Raw genomic sequence first — 24,970 nt, 5'->3', positions numbered from 1 at the left:
GATAAAAAAAAAAAGGCAAAAACCAAACTTGTCCCTTGTTGAGAGGGGCAGAGTTTGGGATCATGAAAAAAAAAATCTTCGGCAACATTGCGACAGAAACCCACAAACACAACATTCAATTCAATACACCAGCACGTTAGCACAGGGGACTGGTCTTTAGGATGGGTAGTTCACAGGTCAGCCACAGTGTGGTGCTGCCCTTATGGCACGCCTCCTACTTACCAACCGCTGGGAGGGAGGAGGGTTGGAGCCAGAAGAGACAGTGACAAATATAGGATATGTAGTGATGTAGGGTGAGTGAAAGTGTTCGTTGAGATAAGCCTGTTTACTCAGACTCTGCTGCTCCATAAGGAACAATATTATTATTAAAGCTTTTTTTTGGGTCCAAAACATTTAAAAACATGCTATTAATGAAACTTTGCTGGATAAGCCCCTCCCCTCGTTAAGCAACACAATTGACCACACAGGTTAAAAAGTGTTAAAGTAGCATTTATAGTGAAAGAATAAAACATGTCAGATATTAGACTTTTATTGAATCATTTGCTCAACAACACTTTGCTTGTAAAACTAGGACATTTTCGCACACACACAAATATTTACAAAATGACAGAAAGGAGAGCGTTTAGATGTTGTTGATGCTGGCAGCAGGCAGCGTGGACTTGTCCAAGTCATCAAAGTAGGGATGAGTCAAGGCCTCACGTGCAGAGACCCTCTTTGGAGGATTGTAGATCAACATTTTCTGAAGCACAAAGACAAACCATCATGTTGTTTACAACGAGATTAAAAATCATTACTAAAGACTCAATCAGACTCATTCATCAGCATTTAAAATATTTACAGATAAATATTATTTCTCATGGCAAAACCATTGCACCATATCTAGGACAATATGATTTCCATGTTAACGAAATCGACCAACGAAAAACCCAATCCACTGTTGAACACGGACAGTGACTCAATGTGAATAAAACGCTGTCATCGTGAGGCAAAGAACGTTTCTCTGGGGAAATGTTTCCGGGGACCGTTCATTCAGTACGTCGCCCTTATAATTGTAGCTTACACATAGTTTTAAATTACATTTTTATTTTAACAAACATGTTTGTTTCATTTTTTTTAATTACCATTTATTTTGTTTCCTCACAAGAGTTAAAAAATAAATAAATCTGAAAAAAATTATGAAATATTTCTAAAAATGGAATTTTAAAATGGCCAAAAATCTTTGAAATGTACTTATTACATCAATTTCTAACAAAACTCATTATTATGAACCATATTAATTTTATTAACTTTTAAAAATGGGACTATTTTACAGTTTTCGAGCCTGCGTTCCTCCATCTTGAAATCATTGATGATGTCACACGACCCCACTGCCTGTAAACATCCCATTGTTTTCTACTGGAGTGAAACATTCATTTAACAGCTATTTAGATTATTTAACAGCTTCTTCAGTCAAAATAACTTGTGGTGCTTTTGGTTGCTCTAAATATTCTATTCATTTACAGATGTTGATGTAAATCTCTTGTTTACAGAAAGAGGATAAAACAAGTTCCAACTCTGTGGTTTGGTGGTAGACAAATAAGCAGAGAAGAGGAGCTCTCCTCAGGGACCTTTACTCTCCCATAAACAGTGCGCTGACACGCTGTGGTGGCTGAAGTTAGAGAGTAAATCATGGACTGTTGAAGACACAAACCCTGAGGATAGAAGGACTTTTGGGTGGGAGTCCTACTCTAACTCCAGCCACCAGAGTGAGAGTACAACCTGCCGTTTCTCCCTGCCCTGTGTGTGTGTGTGTTGTGTTTGGTGCACACCTGAGATTGGTCCCAGCCTCCTTCAAGACTCCACCCACATGCAAAGCAGATGGTTTCATCTTCTGTTCTGGATTGGTCCTTCTCTTCCACTACTACACCTACTCACCAATCAGCAGCTGCCCTTCACAAACTGGTAATCTGACCAGCCTCCAACCAATCACCTTCAATCAGCCCCAGCAGTTTAAAAGGACCTCATTCACATTCACTAGACGCCACTGACTAGCAGTTTGCTGTAACATTGTGTGTGTTTGATAATTGTTAAAATAATGTTTTTGATTGTTGGAACTTTTATATAGTCCTTTGCACCTTGTGATTTCCTTAGTTGTTACTTTTGTTTGAGTCGCAAGGTGTCGTTTGTAGTTAGGTTTTTGCCACAGCATTTTGTGACTGCACTTGTTTATTTGATTTCAATTGCTCCATTTGTTAAATTATAAATAAATTGTTTGGGTTTTGAACATTTCCAAATGGTTTTGTTACACTCTTTTGCTCCTAGACATAAGAGCTCTTCTTCTCTGCTTCACCGTCTACTACCAAACCACAAAGTTGGAACTGTCCCCTCCTGCAGTCACAGATTTTTCAAGGTCACAAGTGTTTTCATCCTTTTTCTGTAAACAAAAGGTTTACATCGACATCTTTAAAGGTATAGAGGAGGATTTTCCCAAAGTTTAGAAAAGAAACACCCCCTCCACTTTTTTTAAAAAAAAAAAAAAAAAAAAAAAAAAAAAAAAAAATGCACATATGCAACACTCTACTTGCTCCCAAGAGGGAACGCCTACTTAAAGAGAGCGTGCCCAAGCCCAGTTTGTGTTGGCATTGCCCATACAAGCTTACTTACTCAGTGAGAATGGCGAGCTTCAATAAATGGCTGAAACCGTAGCTTACGAGACACATGAACACTTGTAAAGGTGCGTTCACATCAAACGCGACTGTAGCGACTGCAGTCATTTCAATCGCCTGTGATGAGTTGCTTAAACATAATGGTGCTTTTTAGTCACTTCATCGCTCCAGTGATGTGATGCCCAGGGTAAAGTGTGTGTGTGTGTCTGCCGCTCACAGGGGAGAGAGAGGGTTGATCACTTCTTCTCTGGCCGTATCATAGACGACGCCGCTTTTACGGTTTAAACGATCAACTTACGGTGTTACTAAAGGATGAGTTCACGCAGAATGAAGGCTTATTCAAGAAGTTAACCGCTTTAATTTTGCCCCGCTAAATTCAAGAGGTCCTGGCTGCAGACCTCCGCTGGAGCGGGTGGTAGGGGCTTCTGCCTGCTCTACAGACAGTGACGGCTGGGGGAGTTGTAGCTTGAAGTCGCTTAAAAAGTAAAAATTTTTCAACTTTGAGCGACGAGGTCACGCTTGACTAGTTGCTCAAATCACACAAGTCACGTTGTTTGAGGGGAGATAACTTGAGGGTGCATCATTTATATTGATTTGAATGTAATCTAGTCGCTTCAGTCACTCCAGTCGCATTCGGTGTGAACACATGTTTAGTGCAAATGCGCAGCAAGCAAAAACTAGCTGGGGAAGAGCACGTAAGACGGCCTTACGTCAGAATGATTGACAATTAGGACAACCAATAGTCTAGATGATCCAACAGGAATTGGAAGCCAAAAAATGACCTCCACAATACCGTCAACTTTTCCTGATAATTTAGAGCAACCAAAAGCAGCACAAGCCATTGACAAGTCATTTTGACTGAAATAGTTGCCAAATGATCTAAAAAGCTGTTAAATGATCTATAAATCAGGCTGAATGTTTCACTCCAATAGAAAACAATGGGATGTTTACAGGCAGTGGAGCAGTGTGACATCATCAATCACATGATTTCAAGATGGAGGAACACAGGCTCTAAAAATGTGAAGTAGTCACATTTTTAAAAAGGTGACAAAATGGATGCAAAATAATGTGTTTTGTTAGACATTAGGGATGTAACGATTCACTCAACACCCGATACGATTCGATTCACTCACAATTTATTTTACAAAATGGGACTGTACACAAATGACTGAAAATTATACGTTTATTTTTTTTTTGGGAAAATACTGTACTATTTTCCTATTATTTTTCATTGTCAAAAGAATCCATTGATAAACTATTCAAAACAATGCAATTTAACAAAAAAAAATCTTGAATCAAATAAATAAAGGAATAATACAAATGAAGAAGAAGCCTATTAATTTAAATTCTGGTTCTATAGTAAACAATGCAAAACTGCATAATACTTTTTTTTCTTATTAAAAGTGCAACTGAAAATATATTTTGTGCCTTAACAATTAGACTGTATTTACGTCAGATATTTGTTTAGACCAGCAGAGGGCGCTGGTAACCCAGTGGTCAGTTGGAATGCAGATATTCTTGCAGTGAAGAAGAGATGCTATGCTAGCAGACAGAGCTAATAGAAAAACGTGACTCTTACAGATATTCATGTATTATTACAGATATTCTTTTGGTGCTAAATGGGTAAGGAATCATTTATGAACATGTTTAAGAGTAGAAGGCGGCCAGAAAGAAAGTTGTAGCAGATGCCGCCCGCCGCCAACACTTTTCAACAAGAGAAGGATAAATATATGTTATATATATGTTTAAAAAAAGTACTTCAATTTCCAGAATATCGATGTGAACCATGATACCTATGAATTGATTTTTAACTGCCTTAATCGTTACATCCATACATAGATCTACTAATAAATAAAAAGGAAGGCTTTCGGATACATTTTTAAAAACAGTAAAAGATCCCCTTAAAGAGGAACTAAAGCCCACAACTCCTTATTTGGGCTGAAAACAAATGTATTTGGTATGAAATGGTGAATGGTGGCTTCTTCTTGCTTCTCTCGACGAGGTCAGTCGCATTCTCTGTTTCTCCCTCCCTTCCGTCTTATCTCTCTCCTAGCTGCTGCTTTGTCAGGTCTTGTGAAACTAACAAGAGCCTCTCTCTGCAACTCATCCAAAACCGGAATAATGGAACTAATTAGTTGGTCTCTCAGTGCTATCGATCAGATTTTTTCGACGCAAAGAACCAGGGGTGGTGACCCCGCATGTCCAAGCGGGACGTTTGCGGCTGGATACACACTTGACCCTTGGAACAAGTGGCGAGTTGTGTGTCTGTCCATCCTTTCCGTGGAAGACGTGGAGGACATCTACATGATTGGAATAATGATAGTAGGCATGCTGCTGATCGGAACTGGTGGCTTCCTAATCTATCGAAAAGTCCGTACTACGCTGGCGACTGTTTTGGAAAAGCTGCCAGTGATTTCTGAAGGATGTAGCAGGGCTCTGAACACTCAGACTCATGTGTTGATCGATATCAAAAGCAAGCAGGAGCTGCTTTTGGATCGTCTACGCGTTATGGATAACAACTGGGAGAAGTTCGAGACCCGGCTTGGAAGTGGAAACTAGGCCACTCATTGGATTACAGCAGAGAGACCCAGGACAGAAGGCTATTGGAAATTAACATAGCCTGTATCAAATCACATTGCTTATCTCCCTTTCGGCTCCCCAGCTGCCAAGGCTAAAGCCAAGGTTGTCTCAACTCTTATCACCAGGAAGTTTCTGCAGACGGCGGCTCTTACCCCCACTCCCTCCCCCCGCTCCTTCCCTACATTCCTCCTGGAACTGTTGATGCTGAACTTTTCCACACGTCATCTGGTTATCAGTAACGCAGCTACAGGTCTTCAACTTCAAATGCCTCGTCGGCCATCTTTCCCCACCTCCCATCCGCAGCTGCATGGAGGCGTGGTTGCAGCGCCGACTGGCAGCACGCCCATGTCCCCAAACGGCTGGACTCCTGTTGTTCTTCCCACCTGACCCCCTCCCCCAGCCAACCTCCCACCCAACCCTTCCTACATGCCTTGTCTCGAGTTGTTTGACTGTGTCATGCTTACATTTATGTTTGCAGAGGCGGTTTTTTTCCTGGTTTCACACTGCTTTCTCTGTTTAGGGAAATCAGTTTCAAACTGGCAGTTTTTTTTCCCCTCACCCCTCCTCTCCTCCTGTTATTGATCCCTTTTTTCACCTAAATATGTGGGCGCCGCAAATGGCTGCTCCGGTGTGTTGATGTGTCTCCTCTCACTGCAACTACCTAGTCAAATTCCTCGTATTGTTCTAAACTGTACCTGGTCAATAAAGCTGATTCTGATTCTGATTCTGTTGTTGCGTTTCTCACCCCAAGCAGATCCAGGCCTTTCTTATCCAGGTTCTTCACCATAGACGACAGGTTGGCACTCTTCCATTTAGGGAAAGTGTTTTTATAGTCGGGAAGACTTTCCACATCAGGCCATACGTCGTTGTTCGGGGTTCCCAAAGTCCTGCAGAAAGACAATCAACAGTTTTTACAGCCATAGGGAGACTGAGGACATGTTTAGAGCTCTTAAGACGGGGATTTTTTTTCCCATTTTGCTCTGAAAAATCTTGCACATGCTGTCACTGACCACGGTTAATTCGGAACTAGTTATTCTGCTTCGTGTTTACATGGAAATAGTCATTCCCAAACTGAGGTTTACATGGAAAACCGGTTTATTCGGCTTTAGTTATTTCTGCTTTAGGTCTGGGGGTTAAGAAGGCTCTGATTGGACAGGCGGAGAACGTGACCTATGACGTCTATCAGGAAAAACACACAACAAACCTTTCATTTTCAGCTATAACACAGAACACCACACATGAGAACTGTTTTCACTGTTATTTTGATTGTAGTTTAGAAGCAGCAGCTCAACAATAACAAACTGTTTCAGTTTGGACCGTGGAGCAGAAGAGACATAGGAACTAATCACCGGTAAAAAGCCCAGTAAACCTCTGGAAAACAATCACCAGGAATAAATAGTTGCTCCCTGGTAAAGACAGTAGCTCTAACAACTGGTAAAATGATAAACTGATGATATTACAGCCTGTAAATGCAGTACGGGGACGCATTAACTCTACCTCTGGGCCCTAGTGTGTTTTTGTGTGAAAGTCTAGATGTTTATGCCTCTGTCCATCCACTCTTTTCATTATATCCACATCTTTTAAGGCTCTTATTAAATAGTCTTGGCTGGAGTCCGGACTGCCGCCATCTTGGATTATGTCGTCACCAGTGCGCAAAACAATCCGAATGAACTTAAAGCGGAATTTAACCAAGTGTTTACAAGAAAGAGGAATGATCTAATTCAGAATTAAAACTGGAATAAACCAGCCACTTAATTCAGATTTAAGTTTAATTCAGAATTAAATTAGCATTAGGAATTAACGGTTTACCAGGTCAGGTTAAAGAGGAATTAACTTTTATTCCACTTTAAAGAGGAATTAAAGCTCCCATGTACACGTGGCCATTGACCAGGATACAAGCCTCCACTGTGGATGTAGTCACATGAGAAAAATAGAAAAACCGAGGATTTCTACTACGAGTATAACAATTCCTTCTAGCAATGACTCGATTCATTAACACGGTGATTTAACAACTTTAAGCTGTTTGTTTCCTTCTATTACAAACCGGCTACATTTTACTTTATCCTGATCTGCAGCGCTGTCTCTCTCTCTCTCTGACAACATTTCTCAGGGTCGTTGCCCTGATGAGGGTGTGTCCATCAGGATGGACAAAATTAAATGTAAACAGTTTCATTAGTCAACCTGGTCAAATGTGACAGAGCTCAATTTTTTCTTCTTCCTACTTCATTTTTAAACGTGTAAATGCTTCTTTGAAATCTCATTACTTTGCATTTTTGACTTGTTTTGGGACGTTCCTTTTATTTGATATGTATTGTTTATGTTTTCACATGTTCAAAAATAAATCAAATCAAAGAAAGGTCAAAAGCAATCATTATAATATTATATATATTATTTGACACTGTCCCAAATTTAAATCACTGCTTTTGGTTGTGCACGCATCACCCCCATACTTTAATCTAAGTGTAAAACTTTACCTCGTTCTTTGATCAAAAAAGTTTATAATGATCTAGAAATGAATCATTTGCTGTAGCTCCTCGTGAATCCCAAAGGAAATGTGAACATTATGCAGAATAAACAAGTACCTGAAAATCCTGAAGAGTTGGTCTATCTCTGAGTCTCCGTGAAACAGAGGCTTTTTAGTTGCCAGCTCAGCAAAGATGGTTCCGGTGCTCCACACGTCAACGGGGGTAGAATATCGAGGCGAACCCAGGAGAACCTCTGGAGCGCGGTACCACAGAGTGACCACCTGAAAAACCCCTCTTATTAGCAGCTGATATTCTATTGGTTTGTGGGGGCGTGGGGTAGCGTTCTCACCTCGTGAGTGTAAACTCTGACAGGAACGCCGAAGGCTCGCGCCAGCCCAAAGTCGGCCAGTTTAATCACGCCTTTGTTATCAATCAGAAGGTTCTGTGGCTTTAGGTCCCGGTGGAGGACTCGGCGACAGTGGCAGAAGTAGATGCCCTCCAATATCTGGTACAGGTAGCTCTAAAGGGTTGGAAACAACATGGTACAGATCAGACAAGGGCGACTGGAGCCCCAAGTGCAGCTATTCAAGTAAACATACAAAAAATAAAGGGAAAAAACCTACACAAAACAGCAAATATACTAAAACTAAAAAAACATATTACAGAAAACTATACAAAAAAGAACAACAAAGATACACAAAAGGACAACTGATGCATGCAAAAGACAACAATTAAACGAAAAGTCTACAAAAATTACATAGAATTTCAGAAAAATACAAAATGACAGGAAAATTAAAATCGATCAAGAAGGAAGTGAGAAAATATTTGTCTGTTTTAAAGCAATTTCCAGTTGATTATCAGAAGAAGATGTTAAGCAGAACAAGCTGCAAAAAGCAGTAACAAATCAATTGTATGAAAAAGTCTTTAATAGGTACTTTACTACATGTTAAAGAAACAGAATAAACATATTCTCCTCACAGCTCCATCTTTAATATTAAAATGCAAGGACAAAACAGAAATAACCCCTTATTCAACTCAAACAGGAATATTTGTGTAAAACTGGCTACAGAGTTCTGATATGCAACAGTTTTGGTAATTTCAAATTTAGGGTGGAATAACAACAATACTGCAAGTCCCACTTGTGTTTTTTTATTTATTTACATTTCATAAAACGGTGAAACAGAAGCCATTTGTCGACATTAAAAACCCCTAAAGCTCTTCTTAGATAATCTGCTTTACAGCCAGGCCGTCCAATTAGAAAACTAAAAAAAAAAACAAACCTATTGGTGAAATACATGGATCAGTAAATCTAAATAAACATCAGCATGGAGTCTGGCCCCCACATTAAACTGTAATTCATTTTAAACAGGTTGAAGCTGTTGTCTTTAAAAGAAGAGGAGGGAATGAAAACTGACCCCAAATCTTTTATTTTCATTATTCCAAATGAAAAACTAATAACTAATGCTGGCAACATAACAATACAAAGGAGGGTGGCATGTAAACGGTTAATCCTGAACACATTGACGCATTCTTGTCAACTTTAAAAAAACAGTGGTTTTTAGTGACAAAATAAAACTAACAGCACAAATTTGTAAAGCAAGTGCAACACATAAAGCCAAAGAAAAACTCACCCTTGGACTCTACCTAACTCACCCCCTGCAGTAAGTAGAAGAAAGTGAACATTTACACTCTGTAGATGAAATTAATAAAACAGGAAACACCACAACTATAAAAGGCTCAAATATAAATAACTTCATGTGGAGATGGAAACTCATCAAAATACTGTAATTTCCGGGCTATAAAGCTCACCTTTATATGGGTTGCATTCCAATAATTTAGCAATTTTCAAAGAAAAATCTACACAAAGACCACAGCGTAACATAGGACGCACTAATGGCTGATCAGGGTGCCCTTCAGACAACTTGGCCAATCAGAACAGGCAGGTAGGCGAGCTGCTGTATACATGTTAGATTTCAGAGATTTCCGTGTTTCAACTGATGAGTTTTCTTCTCCACATAAACTCATCTCCTCACTGTCCTGCATCAGCATATCAGTCCATTCACAGCTTTTTAGGGTCACTTTTTACTGGATCCAGAATGATACACTGCTCCCTCTGTTATTTCTGTGAACTACCGCGGAGCGATCACGCCGAGTCACTGTTTAAGCTGCAGGGTTCAAAGCGTGGGAAAAAAAGTAGCGGCTTATAGACCCGAAATTACGCTGCACAGAAATCTCCGTTAAACTGAACTATAGTAATAGTAAAAGTATAGCAGCCCGCCTACCTGCTCGTTCTAATTGGCTCAGTCGTTTGGAGAGCACCCTTATCAGCCAATGCATTACTACTACCAATAATAATGACAATAATAATTACAAAATATGACATTCTAATTGCGAACATGAGGCTTAAGGTTTGTCTCCGTCTCCATCTGATCATCAAACTGGTTGTGAATGTGTAACAGGTAAATGTGACTCTGTGTAAAACACTTCGGTATGAAAGCCTCTATGAGTGAAGTCCTTTTACCTACATGTCAATCACCAACAGCACCATATGCCTCCTCCAAATGACCACCCTCATGCACACATCACACACCAGTCGGTAGGGTTGGGTACCAAAACGCGGTACCAGTATGGCACCGGTTCTGCTGTAAACGGTAGTAACCAGACCAAATAAGAACAAACACTTCGATGCCTCATTTCTCAGTGTTCGCTGACTTTCTGTTTAATGTTAAGCTCATAACAAGTCGTGTTTGTAAACAAAATGTTGAACTTAAGCTTTAACACCACATTTAGAAGACACAGTTTTGCATTAACACAGAAATGCAACAGATTAGCTCGCTCAGGGTTTTACTGCAACCTGTGGCTCTTTGACTTTTTTTGCAATGGCTCCCTATAAGTTTTAAAAAATGTTTTAAAATAGATACATTTTTTTTTACAGACTATTAATGATTGACAAATAAATCATAACAATATTAATCTCCAGTACTATATAGTTTCATACAATATTGTTTTATGTGATATTATTTAAATGTTTTTTCTTGACATTATTTCCATATGTTTCTTGTATATATTATTTAAAGTAATATTGTGTTCAATTTGGCCCTGAACAAAGTGTATGCGGTTTCATCTAAAAATTTTTTTTTTTAAAAACTATTGGTTTAAGCACTGAAACCGTTTAAAAAATATCGAGTAGGCAACGGTATCAGATAAAACCCTACCAGCCGGTCGGTGTACCCGCGATCATGGCCATAGGTGAGAGTAGGAACGTAGATTGACCTGTGAATCGAGAGCTTCGCCTTTCGGCTCAACACCCTCTTAACCACAACGAATCACTGCAGACTCTGCACCAATTCTCCTGTCGATCTCTCGCTCCATCCTTCCCTTACTCATGAACAAGACCCCGAGTTACTTGAACTCCTCCACTTGGGGCAGGACCTCATCTCCAACTCGGAGAAGGCACTCCACCTTTTTCTGGTCGAGAACCATGGACTCAGATTTGGAAATGCTGATTTTCATCCCAGCCGCTTCACACTTACAAACCGATCCAGTGAGAGTCGAAGGTAATGGTTTGATGGAGCAAGCAGGACCACATCATCTGCAAAAAGCAGTGATGCAATTCTGAGGCCCCCAAACCGGACCCTCTCAAAGCCCTGACTGCGCCTAGGAATATTGTCCATAAAAGTTGTGAACAGAATCGATGACAAAAGGCAGCCCTAGCAGAGTCCAACCCTCACTGGAAACAAGTTCGACTTACTGCCGGCAATGCTGACCAAACTCTGACTACCTGATACCCTGTACCCCCAGTGGACCCCCCACAGGAATCCCAGATGGACACGCTCGAATGGCTTCTTTAAGTCCACAAAACACATGTGGACTGTTTGGGCAAACTCTCATGAACTGTCAAAAACCCTGCTGAGGGTGTAGAGCTGGTCCACAGTTAAACGACCAGGATGAAAACCACATTGCTCCTCCCAGATCCGAGGTTCCACTATCCGACAGACCCTCCTCTCCAGTACCCCTGGATAGCCCTTATACCAGGAAGGGATACTGGAGGAGGAGGCTGAGGAGTGTGATCCCTCTATAGTTTGAACACACCCCGATCCCCCTTCTTAAAAAGGGGAACCACCACCTTGGTCTGCCAATCCAGGGGCACTGCCCCCAATGTCCACGCAATACTGCAGAGTCATGTCAACCATGACAGCCCCACAACATCAAGGGTCTTGAGGAACTCTGGGTGGAATTTGAAATTCCATTGAATGAAATGATTAATTTGGAACCATGACAGACAGCTGCATAATATACGTCTGTGTTGGTGGAATTACCTTGACTAGCATTGGCTCCATGTATTGACCAGAGGGGATGGAGTCCAAGTACTTCTTCAGATCCATAGACAGGAACTCAAAGATGAGGTAGAGACGAGACTCTTGCATCAGGACATCCAGGAGTCTGTGACGAGACAAAAACAAGATACAGTACAGATGCATTCAAACAATAGGGTCATTTTTAGAACTGCACAGAATTAAATCATGGTGAGGCCTGGGCTGATAATCAATAAACCATTTAACCAGATGATAAATTAAAATTAACTTGATAAGTTTCCCAAATTGCCAAATGCGTGCGTATTTTGTTTTCTTCATCTTTCGCCTCCAAACAGGCTGGATAACTCATGTCAGTCATGTAATCTCTTTGTCTATGTGGTGGGAGGCGGGGCCACTGGCATACACACAGAGCAGTAAGTGAGTCTCATGAGGAGCAACACAAGGTAACGTCAGTGTCTCGGAGACATTTGGTGATTGACAAGCCAAAGGCCACAACATCGGTGTGGGAATATTTCGGTTTTAAACCAAATGACCAATGTGAGCTGATCGACACGGACAAGCCAGTATGCCAACTGTGCTCAAAAGTGGTGGCAGCAAAAAAGGGCAACACAACAAACCAGCACACCCACCTAAAGCATAACCAGTTGTCCCAGCTAGGGAAAAATACAGTACCTAGCGATGCAGAGCCTTCCTCCCAACAGGCAACGCTGACTGAGGCGTCGACAGAGTAAATATAATGGTGTGTGTTTACCGAAAGTCCTGTCTGCTACATTGCAAAAGAGATGTTGCCCTTAAATACAGTCGAAAAGACAGCATTTCAAGTAATGCGACGAACATTTGATCGACAATACAAATTGCCCATAAGAAGAAGAGGTTGTGTGTGGTTTTTTTTCTTAACAGAGACGGGTCTATTTTATTGTTTTTGTTTGTGATATTTATTAAAGTGCATTTTTTTTGCTAACAGAAACTGAGTCTATTTTATTTTAATTGTTTGTTTTATTTGTTTAAGATATTTAAGTTCTTGACATTCAGATTACAATGATAAAAACTACTAAAGAGAAAGTTGATTGTATTTGAAAGGGTGTACTTGCATTATTATGATGTTATCATTACTTTAGTGGTTAATTTGGTCTAAAAAATGTTGACAAAATTATCGTTTATCTGCAATAATTTGTGGGACAATATATCGTCCAGCAAAATGCGATATAGGCACAGGCTTAATCATAGTAAAAAGAGCTGTGAGAATACACTCAACTAATGATTTGATTCCCAATTTTAAATGTTTTTTTTTTTTTTAAAAAAATCAAAGATTCTTTTTTTCTAAATTGGCAGGAATATTTTTTAACTACTGTTTTCTTCTTACAAACTTTTTGAGCTCAAAACAAAAATAAACTGCACATTTCTTCATTTATTACTGGGGAAAGTTAAACAAACTGGAAATAATAAAAACTATAGAAATAAATCTATTCAGGAGCCACAAAATCAGTGTTTTTCTACCTTGGGGTCAAGACCCCATGCAGAATTGCATAAAATTTCTGAAAAATTAAAATTCATTTTTGAAATTTTTAAATTGTTATTATGTTAATCTAATTCAACTAAAACGCAAAAAACAAAATAAAAATAAATAAATTAAAAAAAAACTAGGTCTGAACTCAAACATGATTAAAAACAAATTTTAGAAAAAAAAATGTCTTTGGGGTCGCCAGAAATTCTTGATCTTAAAATTAGGTCACGATCCAAAAAAGGTTGAGAACCACTGAACTAAATACTGTTTCTTTCCACCTATTTAAAAAATGAGATTCTTTAAAATGTTTGTTATCACTCGTTCATTCCATCATTAAGATCTACAGATGTTTTTAAAATAGTTTTCTAAGCAAAATGTTGTAGTCAGACAAAGGGGGGACACCAGCGAGGTGGAGCGAGGAAAGGAGAAAACTTCCTTGTCCTGTTGAGTCTTCCTCCTGTGAATCAGGGTCCGATATGAGCACTACACGCACCGCCATGTCCCCAAACACACAGCTACTGCGTCACCAACACTGGGGACAGACACGGTCCGTGCTGCATTCACGGACACTGGGACAAACACACAGAGCTGCTGCGTCACCAACACTGGCACAAACACACACAGCTGCTGCGTCACCAACACTGGGGACAGACACGGTCCGTGCTGCATTCACGGACACTGGGGACAAACACACACAGCTGCTGCGTCACCAACACTAGGGACAGACACGGTCCGTGCTGCATTCACGGACACTGGGACAAACACACAGTGCTGCTGCGTCACCAACACTGGCACAAACACACACAGCTGCTGCGTCACCAACACTGGGGACAGACACGGTCCGTGCTGCATTCACGGACACTGGGGACAAACACACACAGCTGCTGCGTCACCAACACTAGGGACAGGCGTCCGAGCACATGGAGCAACAAAGCGCATACGAGGCACGACGAGCGGACGTGGCGAGGTAGAGCGTGCTGAGCTCACCAAGCAGGTGACCGAGTACATGTGGGGCGCGTTTATGAAACCTGGGGCGAGGAAGAATGCGCCGAGCGGAATAGAGAGTGTACACACGTAGTGCATACACAATTCCACACCAAAGATGACCTCATCAGAATCATCATGGAGGGACCAGAACTGATGGACTATGATACCAGGCCAAATGTTCAGCTGTGGTTCTTCCAGGGCAGGGGTCTGCAACCTGCGGCTCTGGGGCCTAACGTGGCTCTTATGCAATGGCTCCCTATAGCTTTGTAAAAAAAAAATAACTATTTCAATAGGTTTTTTTCAGAGGCAGTTAATAATTAATGACAAAAAAATCAAGATATAACAATTTCTTAACCTAAAATAAATGACATTGTGCAATGACTCAGCACATTCCTACTTTACCTCCTGCAACATCTACAGACCATGAACTTTCCTGTGACTAACCTTAAGTTTTAAATCCCTGGTAAGATAACTAAACCAACTAAAACACTATTGTGGAAGAAAATAGAGAATTTAATTGTGTGGGAACAGATTCATTTAACCACCAATCTGCAGGTTAAATATGTATGTTTTATGTGTGGCAAGATATTAGTAATTAGCATGTGTTGATCACATGATCATGTGTTATCAAATTCAAGTTACTTTTTGTAGCCTTTCAAATACATTAACTAAAAAAAAAAATCTTCTTTATATAACATTGTGTTCATGTAAACTGAGATGCGTAAGAATTTAAAGATGCAAGATACTGTTTTATCAATTTATTTTATTTTAAACTGTTTTTAAGTTTCCATTTACATGATCAATATGAATCAAATCAAACATTCTATTAAATTTTAACTGTATATAATTTCTATTCATTGGTTAGGAGACCCCACTATCAGAGCTGGACCCTCTGAATTGAATTCCATGGATGCAGATGCTAAGTTGGTTATGCTACTGTTAAGTTAATTCAAGTACAGCCTTTCTGCAAAATAATAATAAAAAAACCTGAATACATGTAACCTGTTGTTATGCTTTGCTGTTATTTAAAACATTTTTGTTACGTCTTCTTTTAAAATTATATTTTAAAAAAAATGACCTGTTATTAGAGCCACTGCTTGTAGCAGAAAAACTTAATATTGACAAACATTTTGCAAATGTCATATCTCGAGTCATTGTCAATCTTTTCTTCAACTACAGTTAAGTCAACTATTCATCAGCATGCATGGCTATACGGTTGCATACATTTTAACCTTCAATATAATATCTACAATATTCTACAATTGAATAAATATAATGTAACATATATCGGAGATTTAAGATGCAGTCCGATAAAATCCGATATTCATTTTCTCGCTGATATCGGACCAATATCAATATCGGATCATGACACCCCTACCCCCGAGGTTGTAATTTTGCTCCCTACGGAGCGATGGCTCCACCTTCAATTTTCAGCAAAGTAGGGAGGATATTCTGTAGTTTATTTCCTTTAAAAAAAAAAAAAAAAAAAAAATCGGTACCATCATCATACATCAGCCGCACCGTCTATTTCACAGGTGATTAGCTCCGTCTTTACCTGAGCACCTTGAGGACCCCTGCAGCCACTTAGCTGCCCCCAATTCTGCCTGAGTGCATCCTACGCTTGGTAATCATAATTACGTCCAATATAAACAGAGCTTCAACCAGACGTAGCGTGTAGCTGCACATGAAACTACTCGTGATGTTCATACTAGTTGAGTCATAAAAAAAGCGGCATCACTTTTAATACTGTCATTAAAAAAAAAAAAGCAAAGCACTTCCCTGTGACTGCACAGGTTAGGCCTGATTAAAGCTCTACTGTGTACATCCTCCGCATGTGTGTGTACATGCGCACGTCCTGTGCGTGTTTGTTCAAATATTACTGCAGATCTCACATAATACTGCATTTAATTTTGAAAAACGCATCTTGAAATCAGACGTTTGAATAAAATTTTATATCTTGTGTTTACAGTTTCTAAGTATTTATTAGTGGATATATATAATTTTCAAACAAAGAAAAAGTGTTCAAATGCAAAAAAATATTGGAGACACAAATACTTGCATTTAAACACTTTTTCTTTGGTTGAAAAGGTTTTTTTTAAATTATTGAATAATAAAGCCACAAATCTACCTCCATTAAATACTCAACCCTAGCTTTATCTCACTAAATTTGGTCTTCTGAGAGTTATACATTTCAAAATGCACACCACGCGATGCCCTTATGCTGTGAAAACCCTGTTTAGAAATATGAGAAATGAGGTACTTGAGCCAAACAAGTTTGAGAACCACTGATCTGGTTGAAACGTGTTAAGACTTCAGGTCTTCTTTTTTGGTCCAAATGTACGGGCTGAACCAAGTAATCTGTTAAGCAGATTATTGAAACATATACTGTGCTGTATCCATTTAAATCTATTCTGATTTGGCGCTACTTTTAGTCGATTTAGGATATATCCTTACATCGCTGATGGTAACTGACTTCACTCTGTGTCAGGAATGATATTACTCAAAGGTTTTTAATCCTGTGGGAAATATTACATTTATTTTAAGTAGAAAGTTAAGATTGAACAATTCCAAAAGTCGAGGCTCACCGGACAACGTTTGGATGCTTCAGCTCCTGGAGTAAAGAAACCTCTCTGACTGCAGTGCTGGGAACTCCTTCTTCTTCGCTTTCCAGACGAATTTTCTTCATCGCCACAACTTGTCCTGTGGTCTTATGTCGGCCTTTGTACACCACCCCATACGTACCTGTGAAACCACTTCACTTTCATTACAATTGTACCAGAAAACAACACAAACTCATAGTTACGAACATACAGCATTATCAAGGGTAATATTTTATAACAAAAGGAGAAGAAAAACATTTCCACATTAGAAAGCATCAGTGATGGAGAATAAGAAAACTTCTCCACAGGATTGATTTTAATTTGACCATAAAATGATCTGTGTTTTAACAGGAAACAAATATTGTACATGAGGAAAACACTCCATCATCTGAGTGTGATGAGACATTCAAACACACACACAAAAGATGCAAAGCTACAGTTTTAACACCATTTCATCTTATAAATTTATTAAAAAAAAAACTTTAAAAAGGAATTTAAAATATGATTGAAGTCTAATTTCATGCTGTTCCTAAAATAAAACTCCAAAAACACAAAATTAGAACAAAAAAACGACAATTATTTAAAAAAGCAAAAACAAAAATATTTTAGGTCTGAGTGTGTGGACAATAAGGAAAAGCTTTTATGCATCAGTAAGTGGAATAAGATTCTGGAACAGTTTGTTAATAGAAATTAAATAGTGTACAAATATCAAGCAATTTAAAAGAAAATATATTTACGTTGTATGACAATTTTCCAAGTGTGTAATATGTTTTTTGTTAATGAAATGCAGGAAAAGGGGCGGAACTAATACGTTTATACTTCCACCCATTCCCTTTCAAACACAAAAAGTGTGTGTATGCACTAATATAATATGTATTTGTTGTTTTGTTTTTCTTTTTTTGGAGGGAAGCCATCTGTATCTTTTTTGTTTATTGTAATATTGTTTTTGGTAATATTGCATTTGTTCAAAATAAACACTATCATCAACACACCAAACGACATTAGAAAAAACAACAACACACAATTAGAAAAACAATTAAACAAAATGACAGCAAAAATACAAAAACAGTTTAATGAAACAACAAAATATGACGACAAAATATACTCGCAAAACATGCAAGATTAGACAGATCAATCGGTGAGGCCGATTTTAGCCATCACCGTTTATTCAACATTGGTCGATACACTGGCTGATTAATCTAACTAATGTAATTAGTAGTAAATGTATTAACTTTGCTGTTACTAAGCAGTGCTTTCTGCATTAAAAAAACTGGGAGAAGTCACCATTTAACATTTTGATTTATCCACATTTAATGTTTGAGATTTGAGCAACTTTATTTTAAATAGCCTTAGTACATTGTATTTAAGGCTGAACGATTAACCTTAATCGCATCGGTTTTAAGGTTTTCACTACTGCGATAACGTAACCTCAGGTGCTGGAGGTTTTTTTTCCCCCGTCTCCATCATTTGAGTGATATATATGTTCACCAGTGTTTGGAATAACAGTGTTTTTTTGTCAGTAACGGGGTAATCTAACTAATTACTTTTTACGCCGTTACAGTTACTGAACGTTAAATGTGGTGCGTTACATGCATTGATTAAATAAACTGTTATCTGAAAGCACCCCTGGCTTCATACACAGCTGTAGTGAGGAGGTGGGTTATGTTTCATGGTAGCCAATCAGAACCAGTGTTTTTACACATGTGCCAGCACATGCGCCACACACACAACCACTACAGATTTGATGAAGCAGCAGAGATGGCGAGTGTGGAGCAGTCCGATGAAGAGTTGTCATTTTTAAGGGGGCTATACATTTATCCTCCTCGTCTTAAAGTGTAGGCAGTGGGCGGAATCTGCAACTACTTTCTTTCTGGCCGCCATCTACTCTTAAACATGTTCATAAATGATTCTTTACCCCTTTAGCACCGAAAGAATATCTGTAATATTACGTGAATATCTGTAAAAGTCACGTTTTTCTATTAGCTCTGTCTGCTAGCATAGAGTTTCTTCTTCACTGCAAGAATATCTGCATGGCAACCGACCATTGGGTTACCAGCGCCCTCTGCTGGTCCAAACAAATATCTAACGTAAATACAGTGCAATGACTGTTTTTTTTTTCCTTTAAAGTCCAATTGTTAAGGCACAAAATACATTTTCAGTTGCACTTTTAAAAAGAAAAAGAACTATTATGCACTTTTGCATTGTTTACTATAGAACGAGAATTTAAATTAAAAGGTATTTGTATTATATCCATTTGTATTATTCCTTTATTTATTTCATTCAAGATTTATTTTTAGTTAAATTGCATTGTTTTGAATAGTTTCTTTTGACAATGAAAAGTAAAAGGAAAATAATACCGTATAGTACAGTTTTTTCCCCCCCCAAAAAATAAAGGAATATTTTTCAGTCATCATTTGTCTACAGTCCCATTTTGTAAAATAAATCGTGAGAGAATTGTATCAGGAGTTGAGTGAATCGTTACATCCCTGATGCAGATGCTAAATTGGTTATGCTATTGTTAAGTTAAATCAAGTACAGCTATGCTGTACACTCCCCCCACCCCCCGGTTCAAAAAAAGGGTGCGACCAAATTCTGTGATGGTGCAACCAACTGAAAAGCTTGGTCACACCTGTGCTACGACTGGAAAAGTTAGTTTCGAGCCCTGCTATACCTATATTATTGTATTGTTTATCTATCTTCATTGCACTATTTTTCAGTGTTGTTTGGGTTTTTCCTGTGTGTTGCTTTCTGTTGTCTTTTTTTACAGCACTTTATCTGATGTGAGCTGCCATGACGGTAAATTTCCCCACTGTGGAATCAATAAAGCTATTAATCTGTCTAAAACAAAAAGAAAAGTTTTCAAAAACACACAAAATGACGAGAAAGGTACACAAAAAGAATCCACAAATACAAGGCTACAGCAAAATATGAAAACAAAAAAAAACCAAACAAAATGACAAAAGTATAGAAAATGACAACGATACTATACTACCAAAAAAAACAAACGCACACATGAAAAGTAGAAATTGTAACATATACATACATAAAAAACTTTGTTCTTTCCTGTATTAATGCTCAGATCTGTGACGTGGACTATTTTAACACTAGATACTGACCTTCACCAATTTTCTCTATTTTCAAGTAGTCTTCCATGATTTCCTGGAGAAAAAAAAACAACAATATAATTATTGATCTTTTTAATGATTGATCATGATGGAGTGAAGATTTCTCTCTGATGGCCTTCAGTCCACACTCACTCTAATTCACAAACCCATTCAGCTCTGATATTATAAAATAGACAGTACACAGCAGGGTTGAGGTCAATTATAATTGCAATTGTGTAATTGATATGTAATTACAATTATGGTATAATCAATTTAAAATTAAAAAAAATTTCAATCTAGGGGTATACTTACTGACACAAAAAAGGCTTAGACGCCCACACCAAAAAAATTAAAACCTGTACTTTCATTGATTATGAAGCCTAACAAGGTAACCAATAGATAGGAAGTACATTAGATGATAGATATTTGTTTGTAGTGTAATTTACAGCTGATTTCCGAGCTGTTATAAGAGACTAATGCAGTGCCCGTAGGAAGTTTGTATTGCTATAGAAAAGTGTGAGGTTCCATATTTAACACCGTAATATAGGCCAGCATACATCTGCGGCTGGCTGACAGAGAGGCGTGTGTGTGTGTAGCTAGTCGACTAAATGAACTGAGAGAGCATAATATAGGCTACATATATATATATAGTAAAAGCCTATTTTTATTTAACTAATTTTTATTTTTATCATCACTTACTTTAGTTACAAACGTTGCTCACTGAGGACACCTGCTGGTCAATATTTAGGGATTAATTTTTTTTTTTTTTTTTAAGGATATTAGACCCACTTTAGTCATTTTTAAAATCCCTTTGTGTAGTCACTCCTGTAGATTCTATGCAGCTTTCAACTTATCCTGAGGTACCATGCATACCTGTCACCATTGAGCTGTTCTGCAAAGCTGAATTTAAGACAATTTTATGAAATACTTCATTAACGGCATCATTGCTGTCCAAACAAATCCGACGTTGCACACCTCTGAACAAAGCAGCAGCCATGTTGAAAGTCTCAGATCAGTCTGATCCTGATTCACAGAGATATTTGAGGAACACAAAACACACAGACACACGCACATGATAGATTGATAGATGCTAACAAAAAGCTAACACTAGAGGAAGGTTGATGTTTATTATTTATTTTAGGCTCAGTAATTGGGATTCATTGTAACTGAACTTTAATAATTGAGGGCGTAATTGTAATTGACTTTGATGATAAAAATAATTGTAATTGGAAAAAATGTGGGTCACTGTATAATTGAACACTGGGCTATAGAAGATATAACCCCCACCCACTGTTCTTAGTGTTAATGAATGAGATTATGAACTTATTAAAAAAACATTGAAATGTGTCAAATACAAACAAGCCTCAACTGTTTACGACAATCTGAATGTATTGATTTCTGACTAGACCTCTGGCTTTCTTTTGAGTTATTTCATTTTTAATATACGTACTGATTCTACATATTCTTTAACTGTTCAGTCCGTAAACATGTTATTTCCCTATGAAAGTCTAAACTTATCATCCTATTATATATATATATATATATATATATATATATATATATATATTGAATTGTAGTTTTATTACAACGTGCAATAAACAGCAACCATTAGATCTGGGGTCACCAACACAGCGTCCGTGGGCCCCAGGTAGCCCACATGGACCATGAGAGGGGCCCTCAGGAGCTCTATTCATCAATGAGGTCCATATAAAATCTTTCCAGGATTCAAACTCACAAAGACAAACACAGATGAAGTTAGTATTTAGTAGTGTTAAATAACGTTTTAGTATTACATTAACCACCTTTAAATGTTTATTTTCACTGAAACATTGTGACAGTGTTGCATATTTTGTGTATGTGTTGTAGTACGTTATATATAATATGATATATATATATATATATATATATTAAAAACACTTTTCAAAAAAAAAAAAGCAAAGTGAATTTTCATTTATTGGTGTATTTACCAAAAGCAGTGTACATTAATATCAACACCGAAATTATACCAGCATTAGGATATTGATCATTTGCAGACCCTGGACAGAATGATTTTAATAAAATAACATTATTGTTACAAATGTTACATGTTTTACGATTAGTTCAAAGTTGCTTGTCATTAGCTAGTAAAATAGATTGTAATTCTCTATGAAAATGAAACAATTGCATAAATTAAGGTTAGGGGAAATGAAGTAATGAAATAAACATTTCCTACCTTTTTAAGTTACTGTTAGCCTTTCTTATTAGCTTTACCTCTGATTGAAGTGAAACCGTGAATATTTGGTGTTTAATAAGTGTTTTTCTAAATGGTAGCTCTTCAGACTATACAGTACCTATGAAGTAGCACGGTTTCAGAAAGGTTGGTGACCTCTGCGTTAGATCTACAACTTGATAGTAACACACCAATCCTATTATTATTACTATATTCAGGAATAACTTTACCTCTAGTAACGTCAAGCTTTGTGAAGGATAATCACTGTGTGTCGCTAGCGTTGACGTTTCCTTTAGCTGTAGGTGTACATTAGCTTAACCGATGCTAAGACAACGGTGTATTTGTTTAACTTCCATGACAACAAACATTAAAACCAGAGAGGATCGTGTTTACTTAAACCACATAAAAGTTCACATCGATGGGGAAAACAGATTACCTGTGGTGGAAAAAGAGCTTTCCGTGGTGGGCTGTCTGCGTCAGTCCGTTTTTGTCTGCTGTGTAATGAATACTAAAGCTACAGTAAAGCTAATACTACTGCTACTACTGCTAGCTGAGCTGAGCTGAGAAGCTTTTGAAAAGACCGGGCAACGCAGCTGCGTTTCAAACTCAACCAATCAGATCACGCCTGGGTTTCAAAATAACCAATAGCTAAACACTCGGATGTGACGACAAACACAAAGAACTCGGTACTGCGCATGTGCAGCGCATCGAGTTATGAAATTGAAAAAACTTTATTAAAATATGTATTTCTTTATATGTTTGTAATTTTTTATAATATAAAAACCAGTTAGACCTACTATACACAACAAAAAAACATGGAAAGGATGTTGTATTTATTCTGGATAAGCCTCTTGTATTTCAACCACACACACACACACATACACACACACACACACACACACACACACACACACACACACACACACACACACACACACATTTAAACTTTTCTTATATACTTATATATATTCATACTTTTTTTTACATATATATGTACAAATCTGAACATATATATTCAGATTTTCCTATATATATTTAAACTTTTCTCATATATATTCAGACTTTTCTTATAAATATTCAAACTTCTTATATACTGTATACTTTATTCAGACATTTTTTTTAAAATAAATATTCAGACTTTTCTTATACTGTATATATTCAAACTTTTCTTATAAATATTCAGACTTTATTTATTTTTTGCAATTTGTGAATTTTGTGCTTTATACATAACCAAGTAACAACAATAACAGTAATGAATAAAGAGAAAAGTAAAACAGTGGGTGACTGGGGGTGTGTTCATGTGGATGGTGGCAGAGGGAAAGAAGCTGTTTTTGTGTCTGGAGGTTCTGGTCCTGATGGACCTAAACCTCCTACCAGAAGGGAGAGATTGAAACAGTTTATGACCGGGGTGGGAGGGGTCACCACAATCTGTCCTGCACGCCTCAAAATCCTGGAGGCGTACAGGTCTTGGAGGGAGGGCAGATTGCAGCCCATGACCTTCTCTGCAGAGTGGATGATACGCTGCAGTCTGGCCTTGTCCTTGGCCGTAGCTGCAGCGTACCAGATGGTGATGGAGGAGCAGAGGATGGACTGGATGATGGAGCTGTAGAAGTTCACCATCATCTTTGTTGGCAGACTGAACTTCTTCTGGTGCCGCAGGAAGTACATCCTCTGCTGAGATTTTTTGATGAGGGAGCTGATGTTCAGCTCCCACTTAAGGTCCTGGGTGATGAAGGTCCCCAGGAAGCAGAAGTTCTCCACAGAGCTCACTGTAGAGTCTCCCAGGGTGAGGGGGTGAGGGGGGCTGGGTTCTTCCTGAAGTCTGCTATCATCTCCACTGTCTTTAAAGCGTTGAGCTCCAGGTTGTTCTGGCTGCACCAGGACACCAGCCGGTCTGTCTCCACCTGTAGTCAGACTCGTCTCCATCAGAGATGAGACGATGATGGTCGTGTCGTCTGCAAACTTCAGGAGTTTGACCGACTGGTGAGAGGAGGTGCAGCTGTTGGTGTACAGGGAGAAGATCAGAGGAGAAAGAACACAGCCCTGAGGAGATCCAGTGCTGATGGTCCTGGAGCAGAGATGGTTTTTCCCAGCTTCACGTGCTGCCTCTGAGTCTCATAGTTATCTTTTCCATCTCATATATTTTCAACATTATTTCCATCCAATTTTGCATTTATTATGTTTTTTTTTTTTCAAATATTTAGTAATTTGTTTCATAAATAGTGGCCTTACTATTAAAAACAGGTGATAATTTTTTTCCATCATATTATCCGGAATCTTTCCAAGTAGTTAATGGGTCACTGTCAATTTTAACATTGAACATCTTTGTTAATTTTCTAATACTTTTTTTTTTACCAATATTGTTTTTTTTATTATTATTTTACATGACCAGAAAACATGATTATGTTCTGCCTGTTGTTCTCCTCAGTTTCGCCAACAATCAGATGTTGCATTCTTATTTTTCTTTTGCATATTACGTGTTTTAAAGTATTGATTTACAATATTCCCTCCAGTAGTTAGAGTGTGTTGATTTGTTAATGTTTTTACATATTGGTTTATG

The 24,970-nt window shown here is 38.2% G+C and overlaps 1 protein-coding gene across 1 annotated transcript; it reads right to left on the bottom strand.

Moving 5' to 3' along the window:
- Positions 1–513: 513 nt before the first annotated feature.
- cdk1 (cyclin dependent kinase 1) lies at positions 514–23,021 on the bottom strand. The gene is made up of 8 exons (XM_028468375.1): positions 22,847–23,021; positions 20,214–20,256; positions 17,083–17,239; positions 12,010–12,133; positions 8,040–8,210; positions 7,808–7,971; positions 5,971–6,112; positions 514–739 (listed from the first exon to the last, which is right to left on the bottom strand). Exons 2-8 carry the CDS (start codon positions 20,248–20,250, stop codon positions 623–625), a joined length of 912 nt encoding a protein of 303 aa, XP_028324176.1. The 5' UTR covers positions 20,251–20,256; positions 22,847–23,021; the 3' UTR covers positions 514–622.
- Positions 23,022–24,970: the final 1,949 nt, after the last annotated feature.

Source organism: Gouania willdenowi, chromosome 15 (assembly GCF_900634775.1).
Source record: "Gouania willdenowi chromosome 15, fGouWil2.1, whole genome shotgun sequence".
NCBI classification, from domain to species: domain Eukaryota; kingdom Metazoa; phylum Chordata; class Actinopteri; order Blenniiformes; family Gobiesocidae; genus Gouania; species Gouania willdenowi.
The sequence above is the reverse complement of the archived record's forward strand: the minus strand, read 5'-3'. Positions and strand labels throughout refer to the sequence as shown.

Excerpts from the sequence above, each read along its gene's own strand:
- cdk1 (XM_028468375.1), bottom strand. The coding sequence starts at position 20,250 with ATGGAAGACTACTTGAAAATAGAGAAAATTGGTGAAG. Across the intron at positions 17,240-20,213 it reads AATAGAGAAAATTGGTGAAG|GTACGTATGGGGTGGTGTAC; the intron begins GTCAGTATCTAG and ends GTGGTTTCACAG. Across the intron at positions 12,134-17,082 it reads AAGCATCCAAACGTTGTCCG|ACTCCTGGATGTCCTGATGC; the intron begins GTGAGCCTCGAC and ends GTCTCGTCACAG.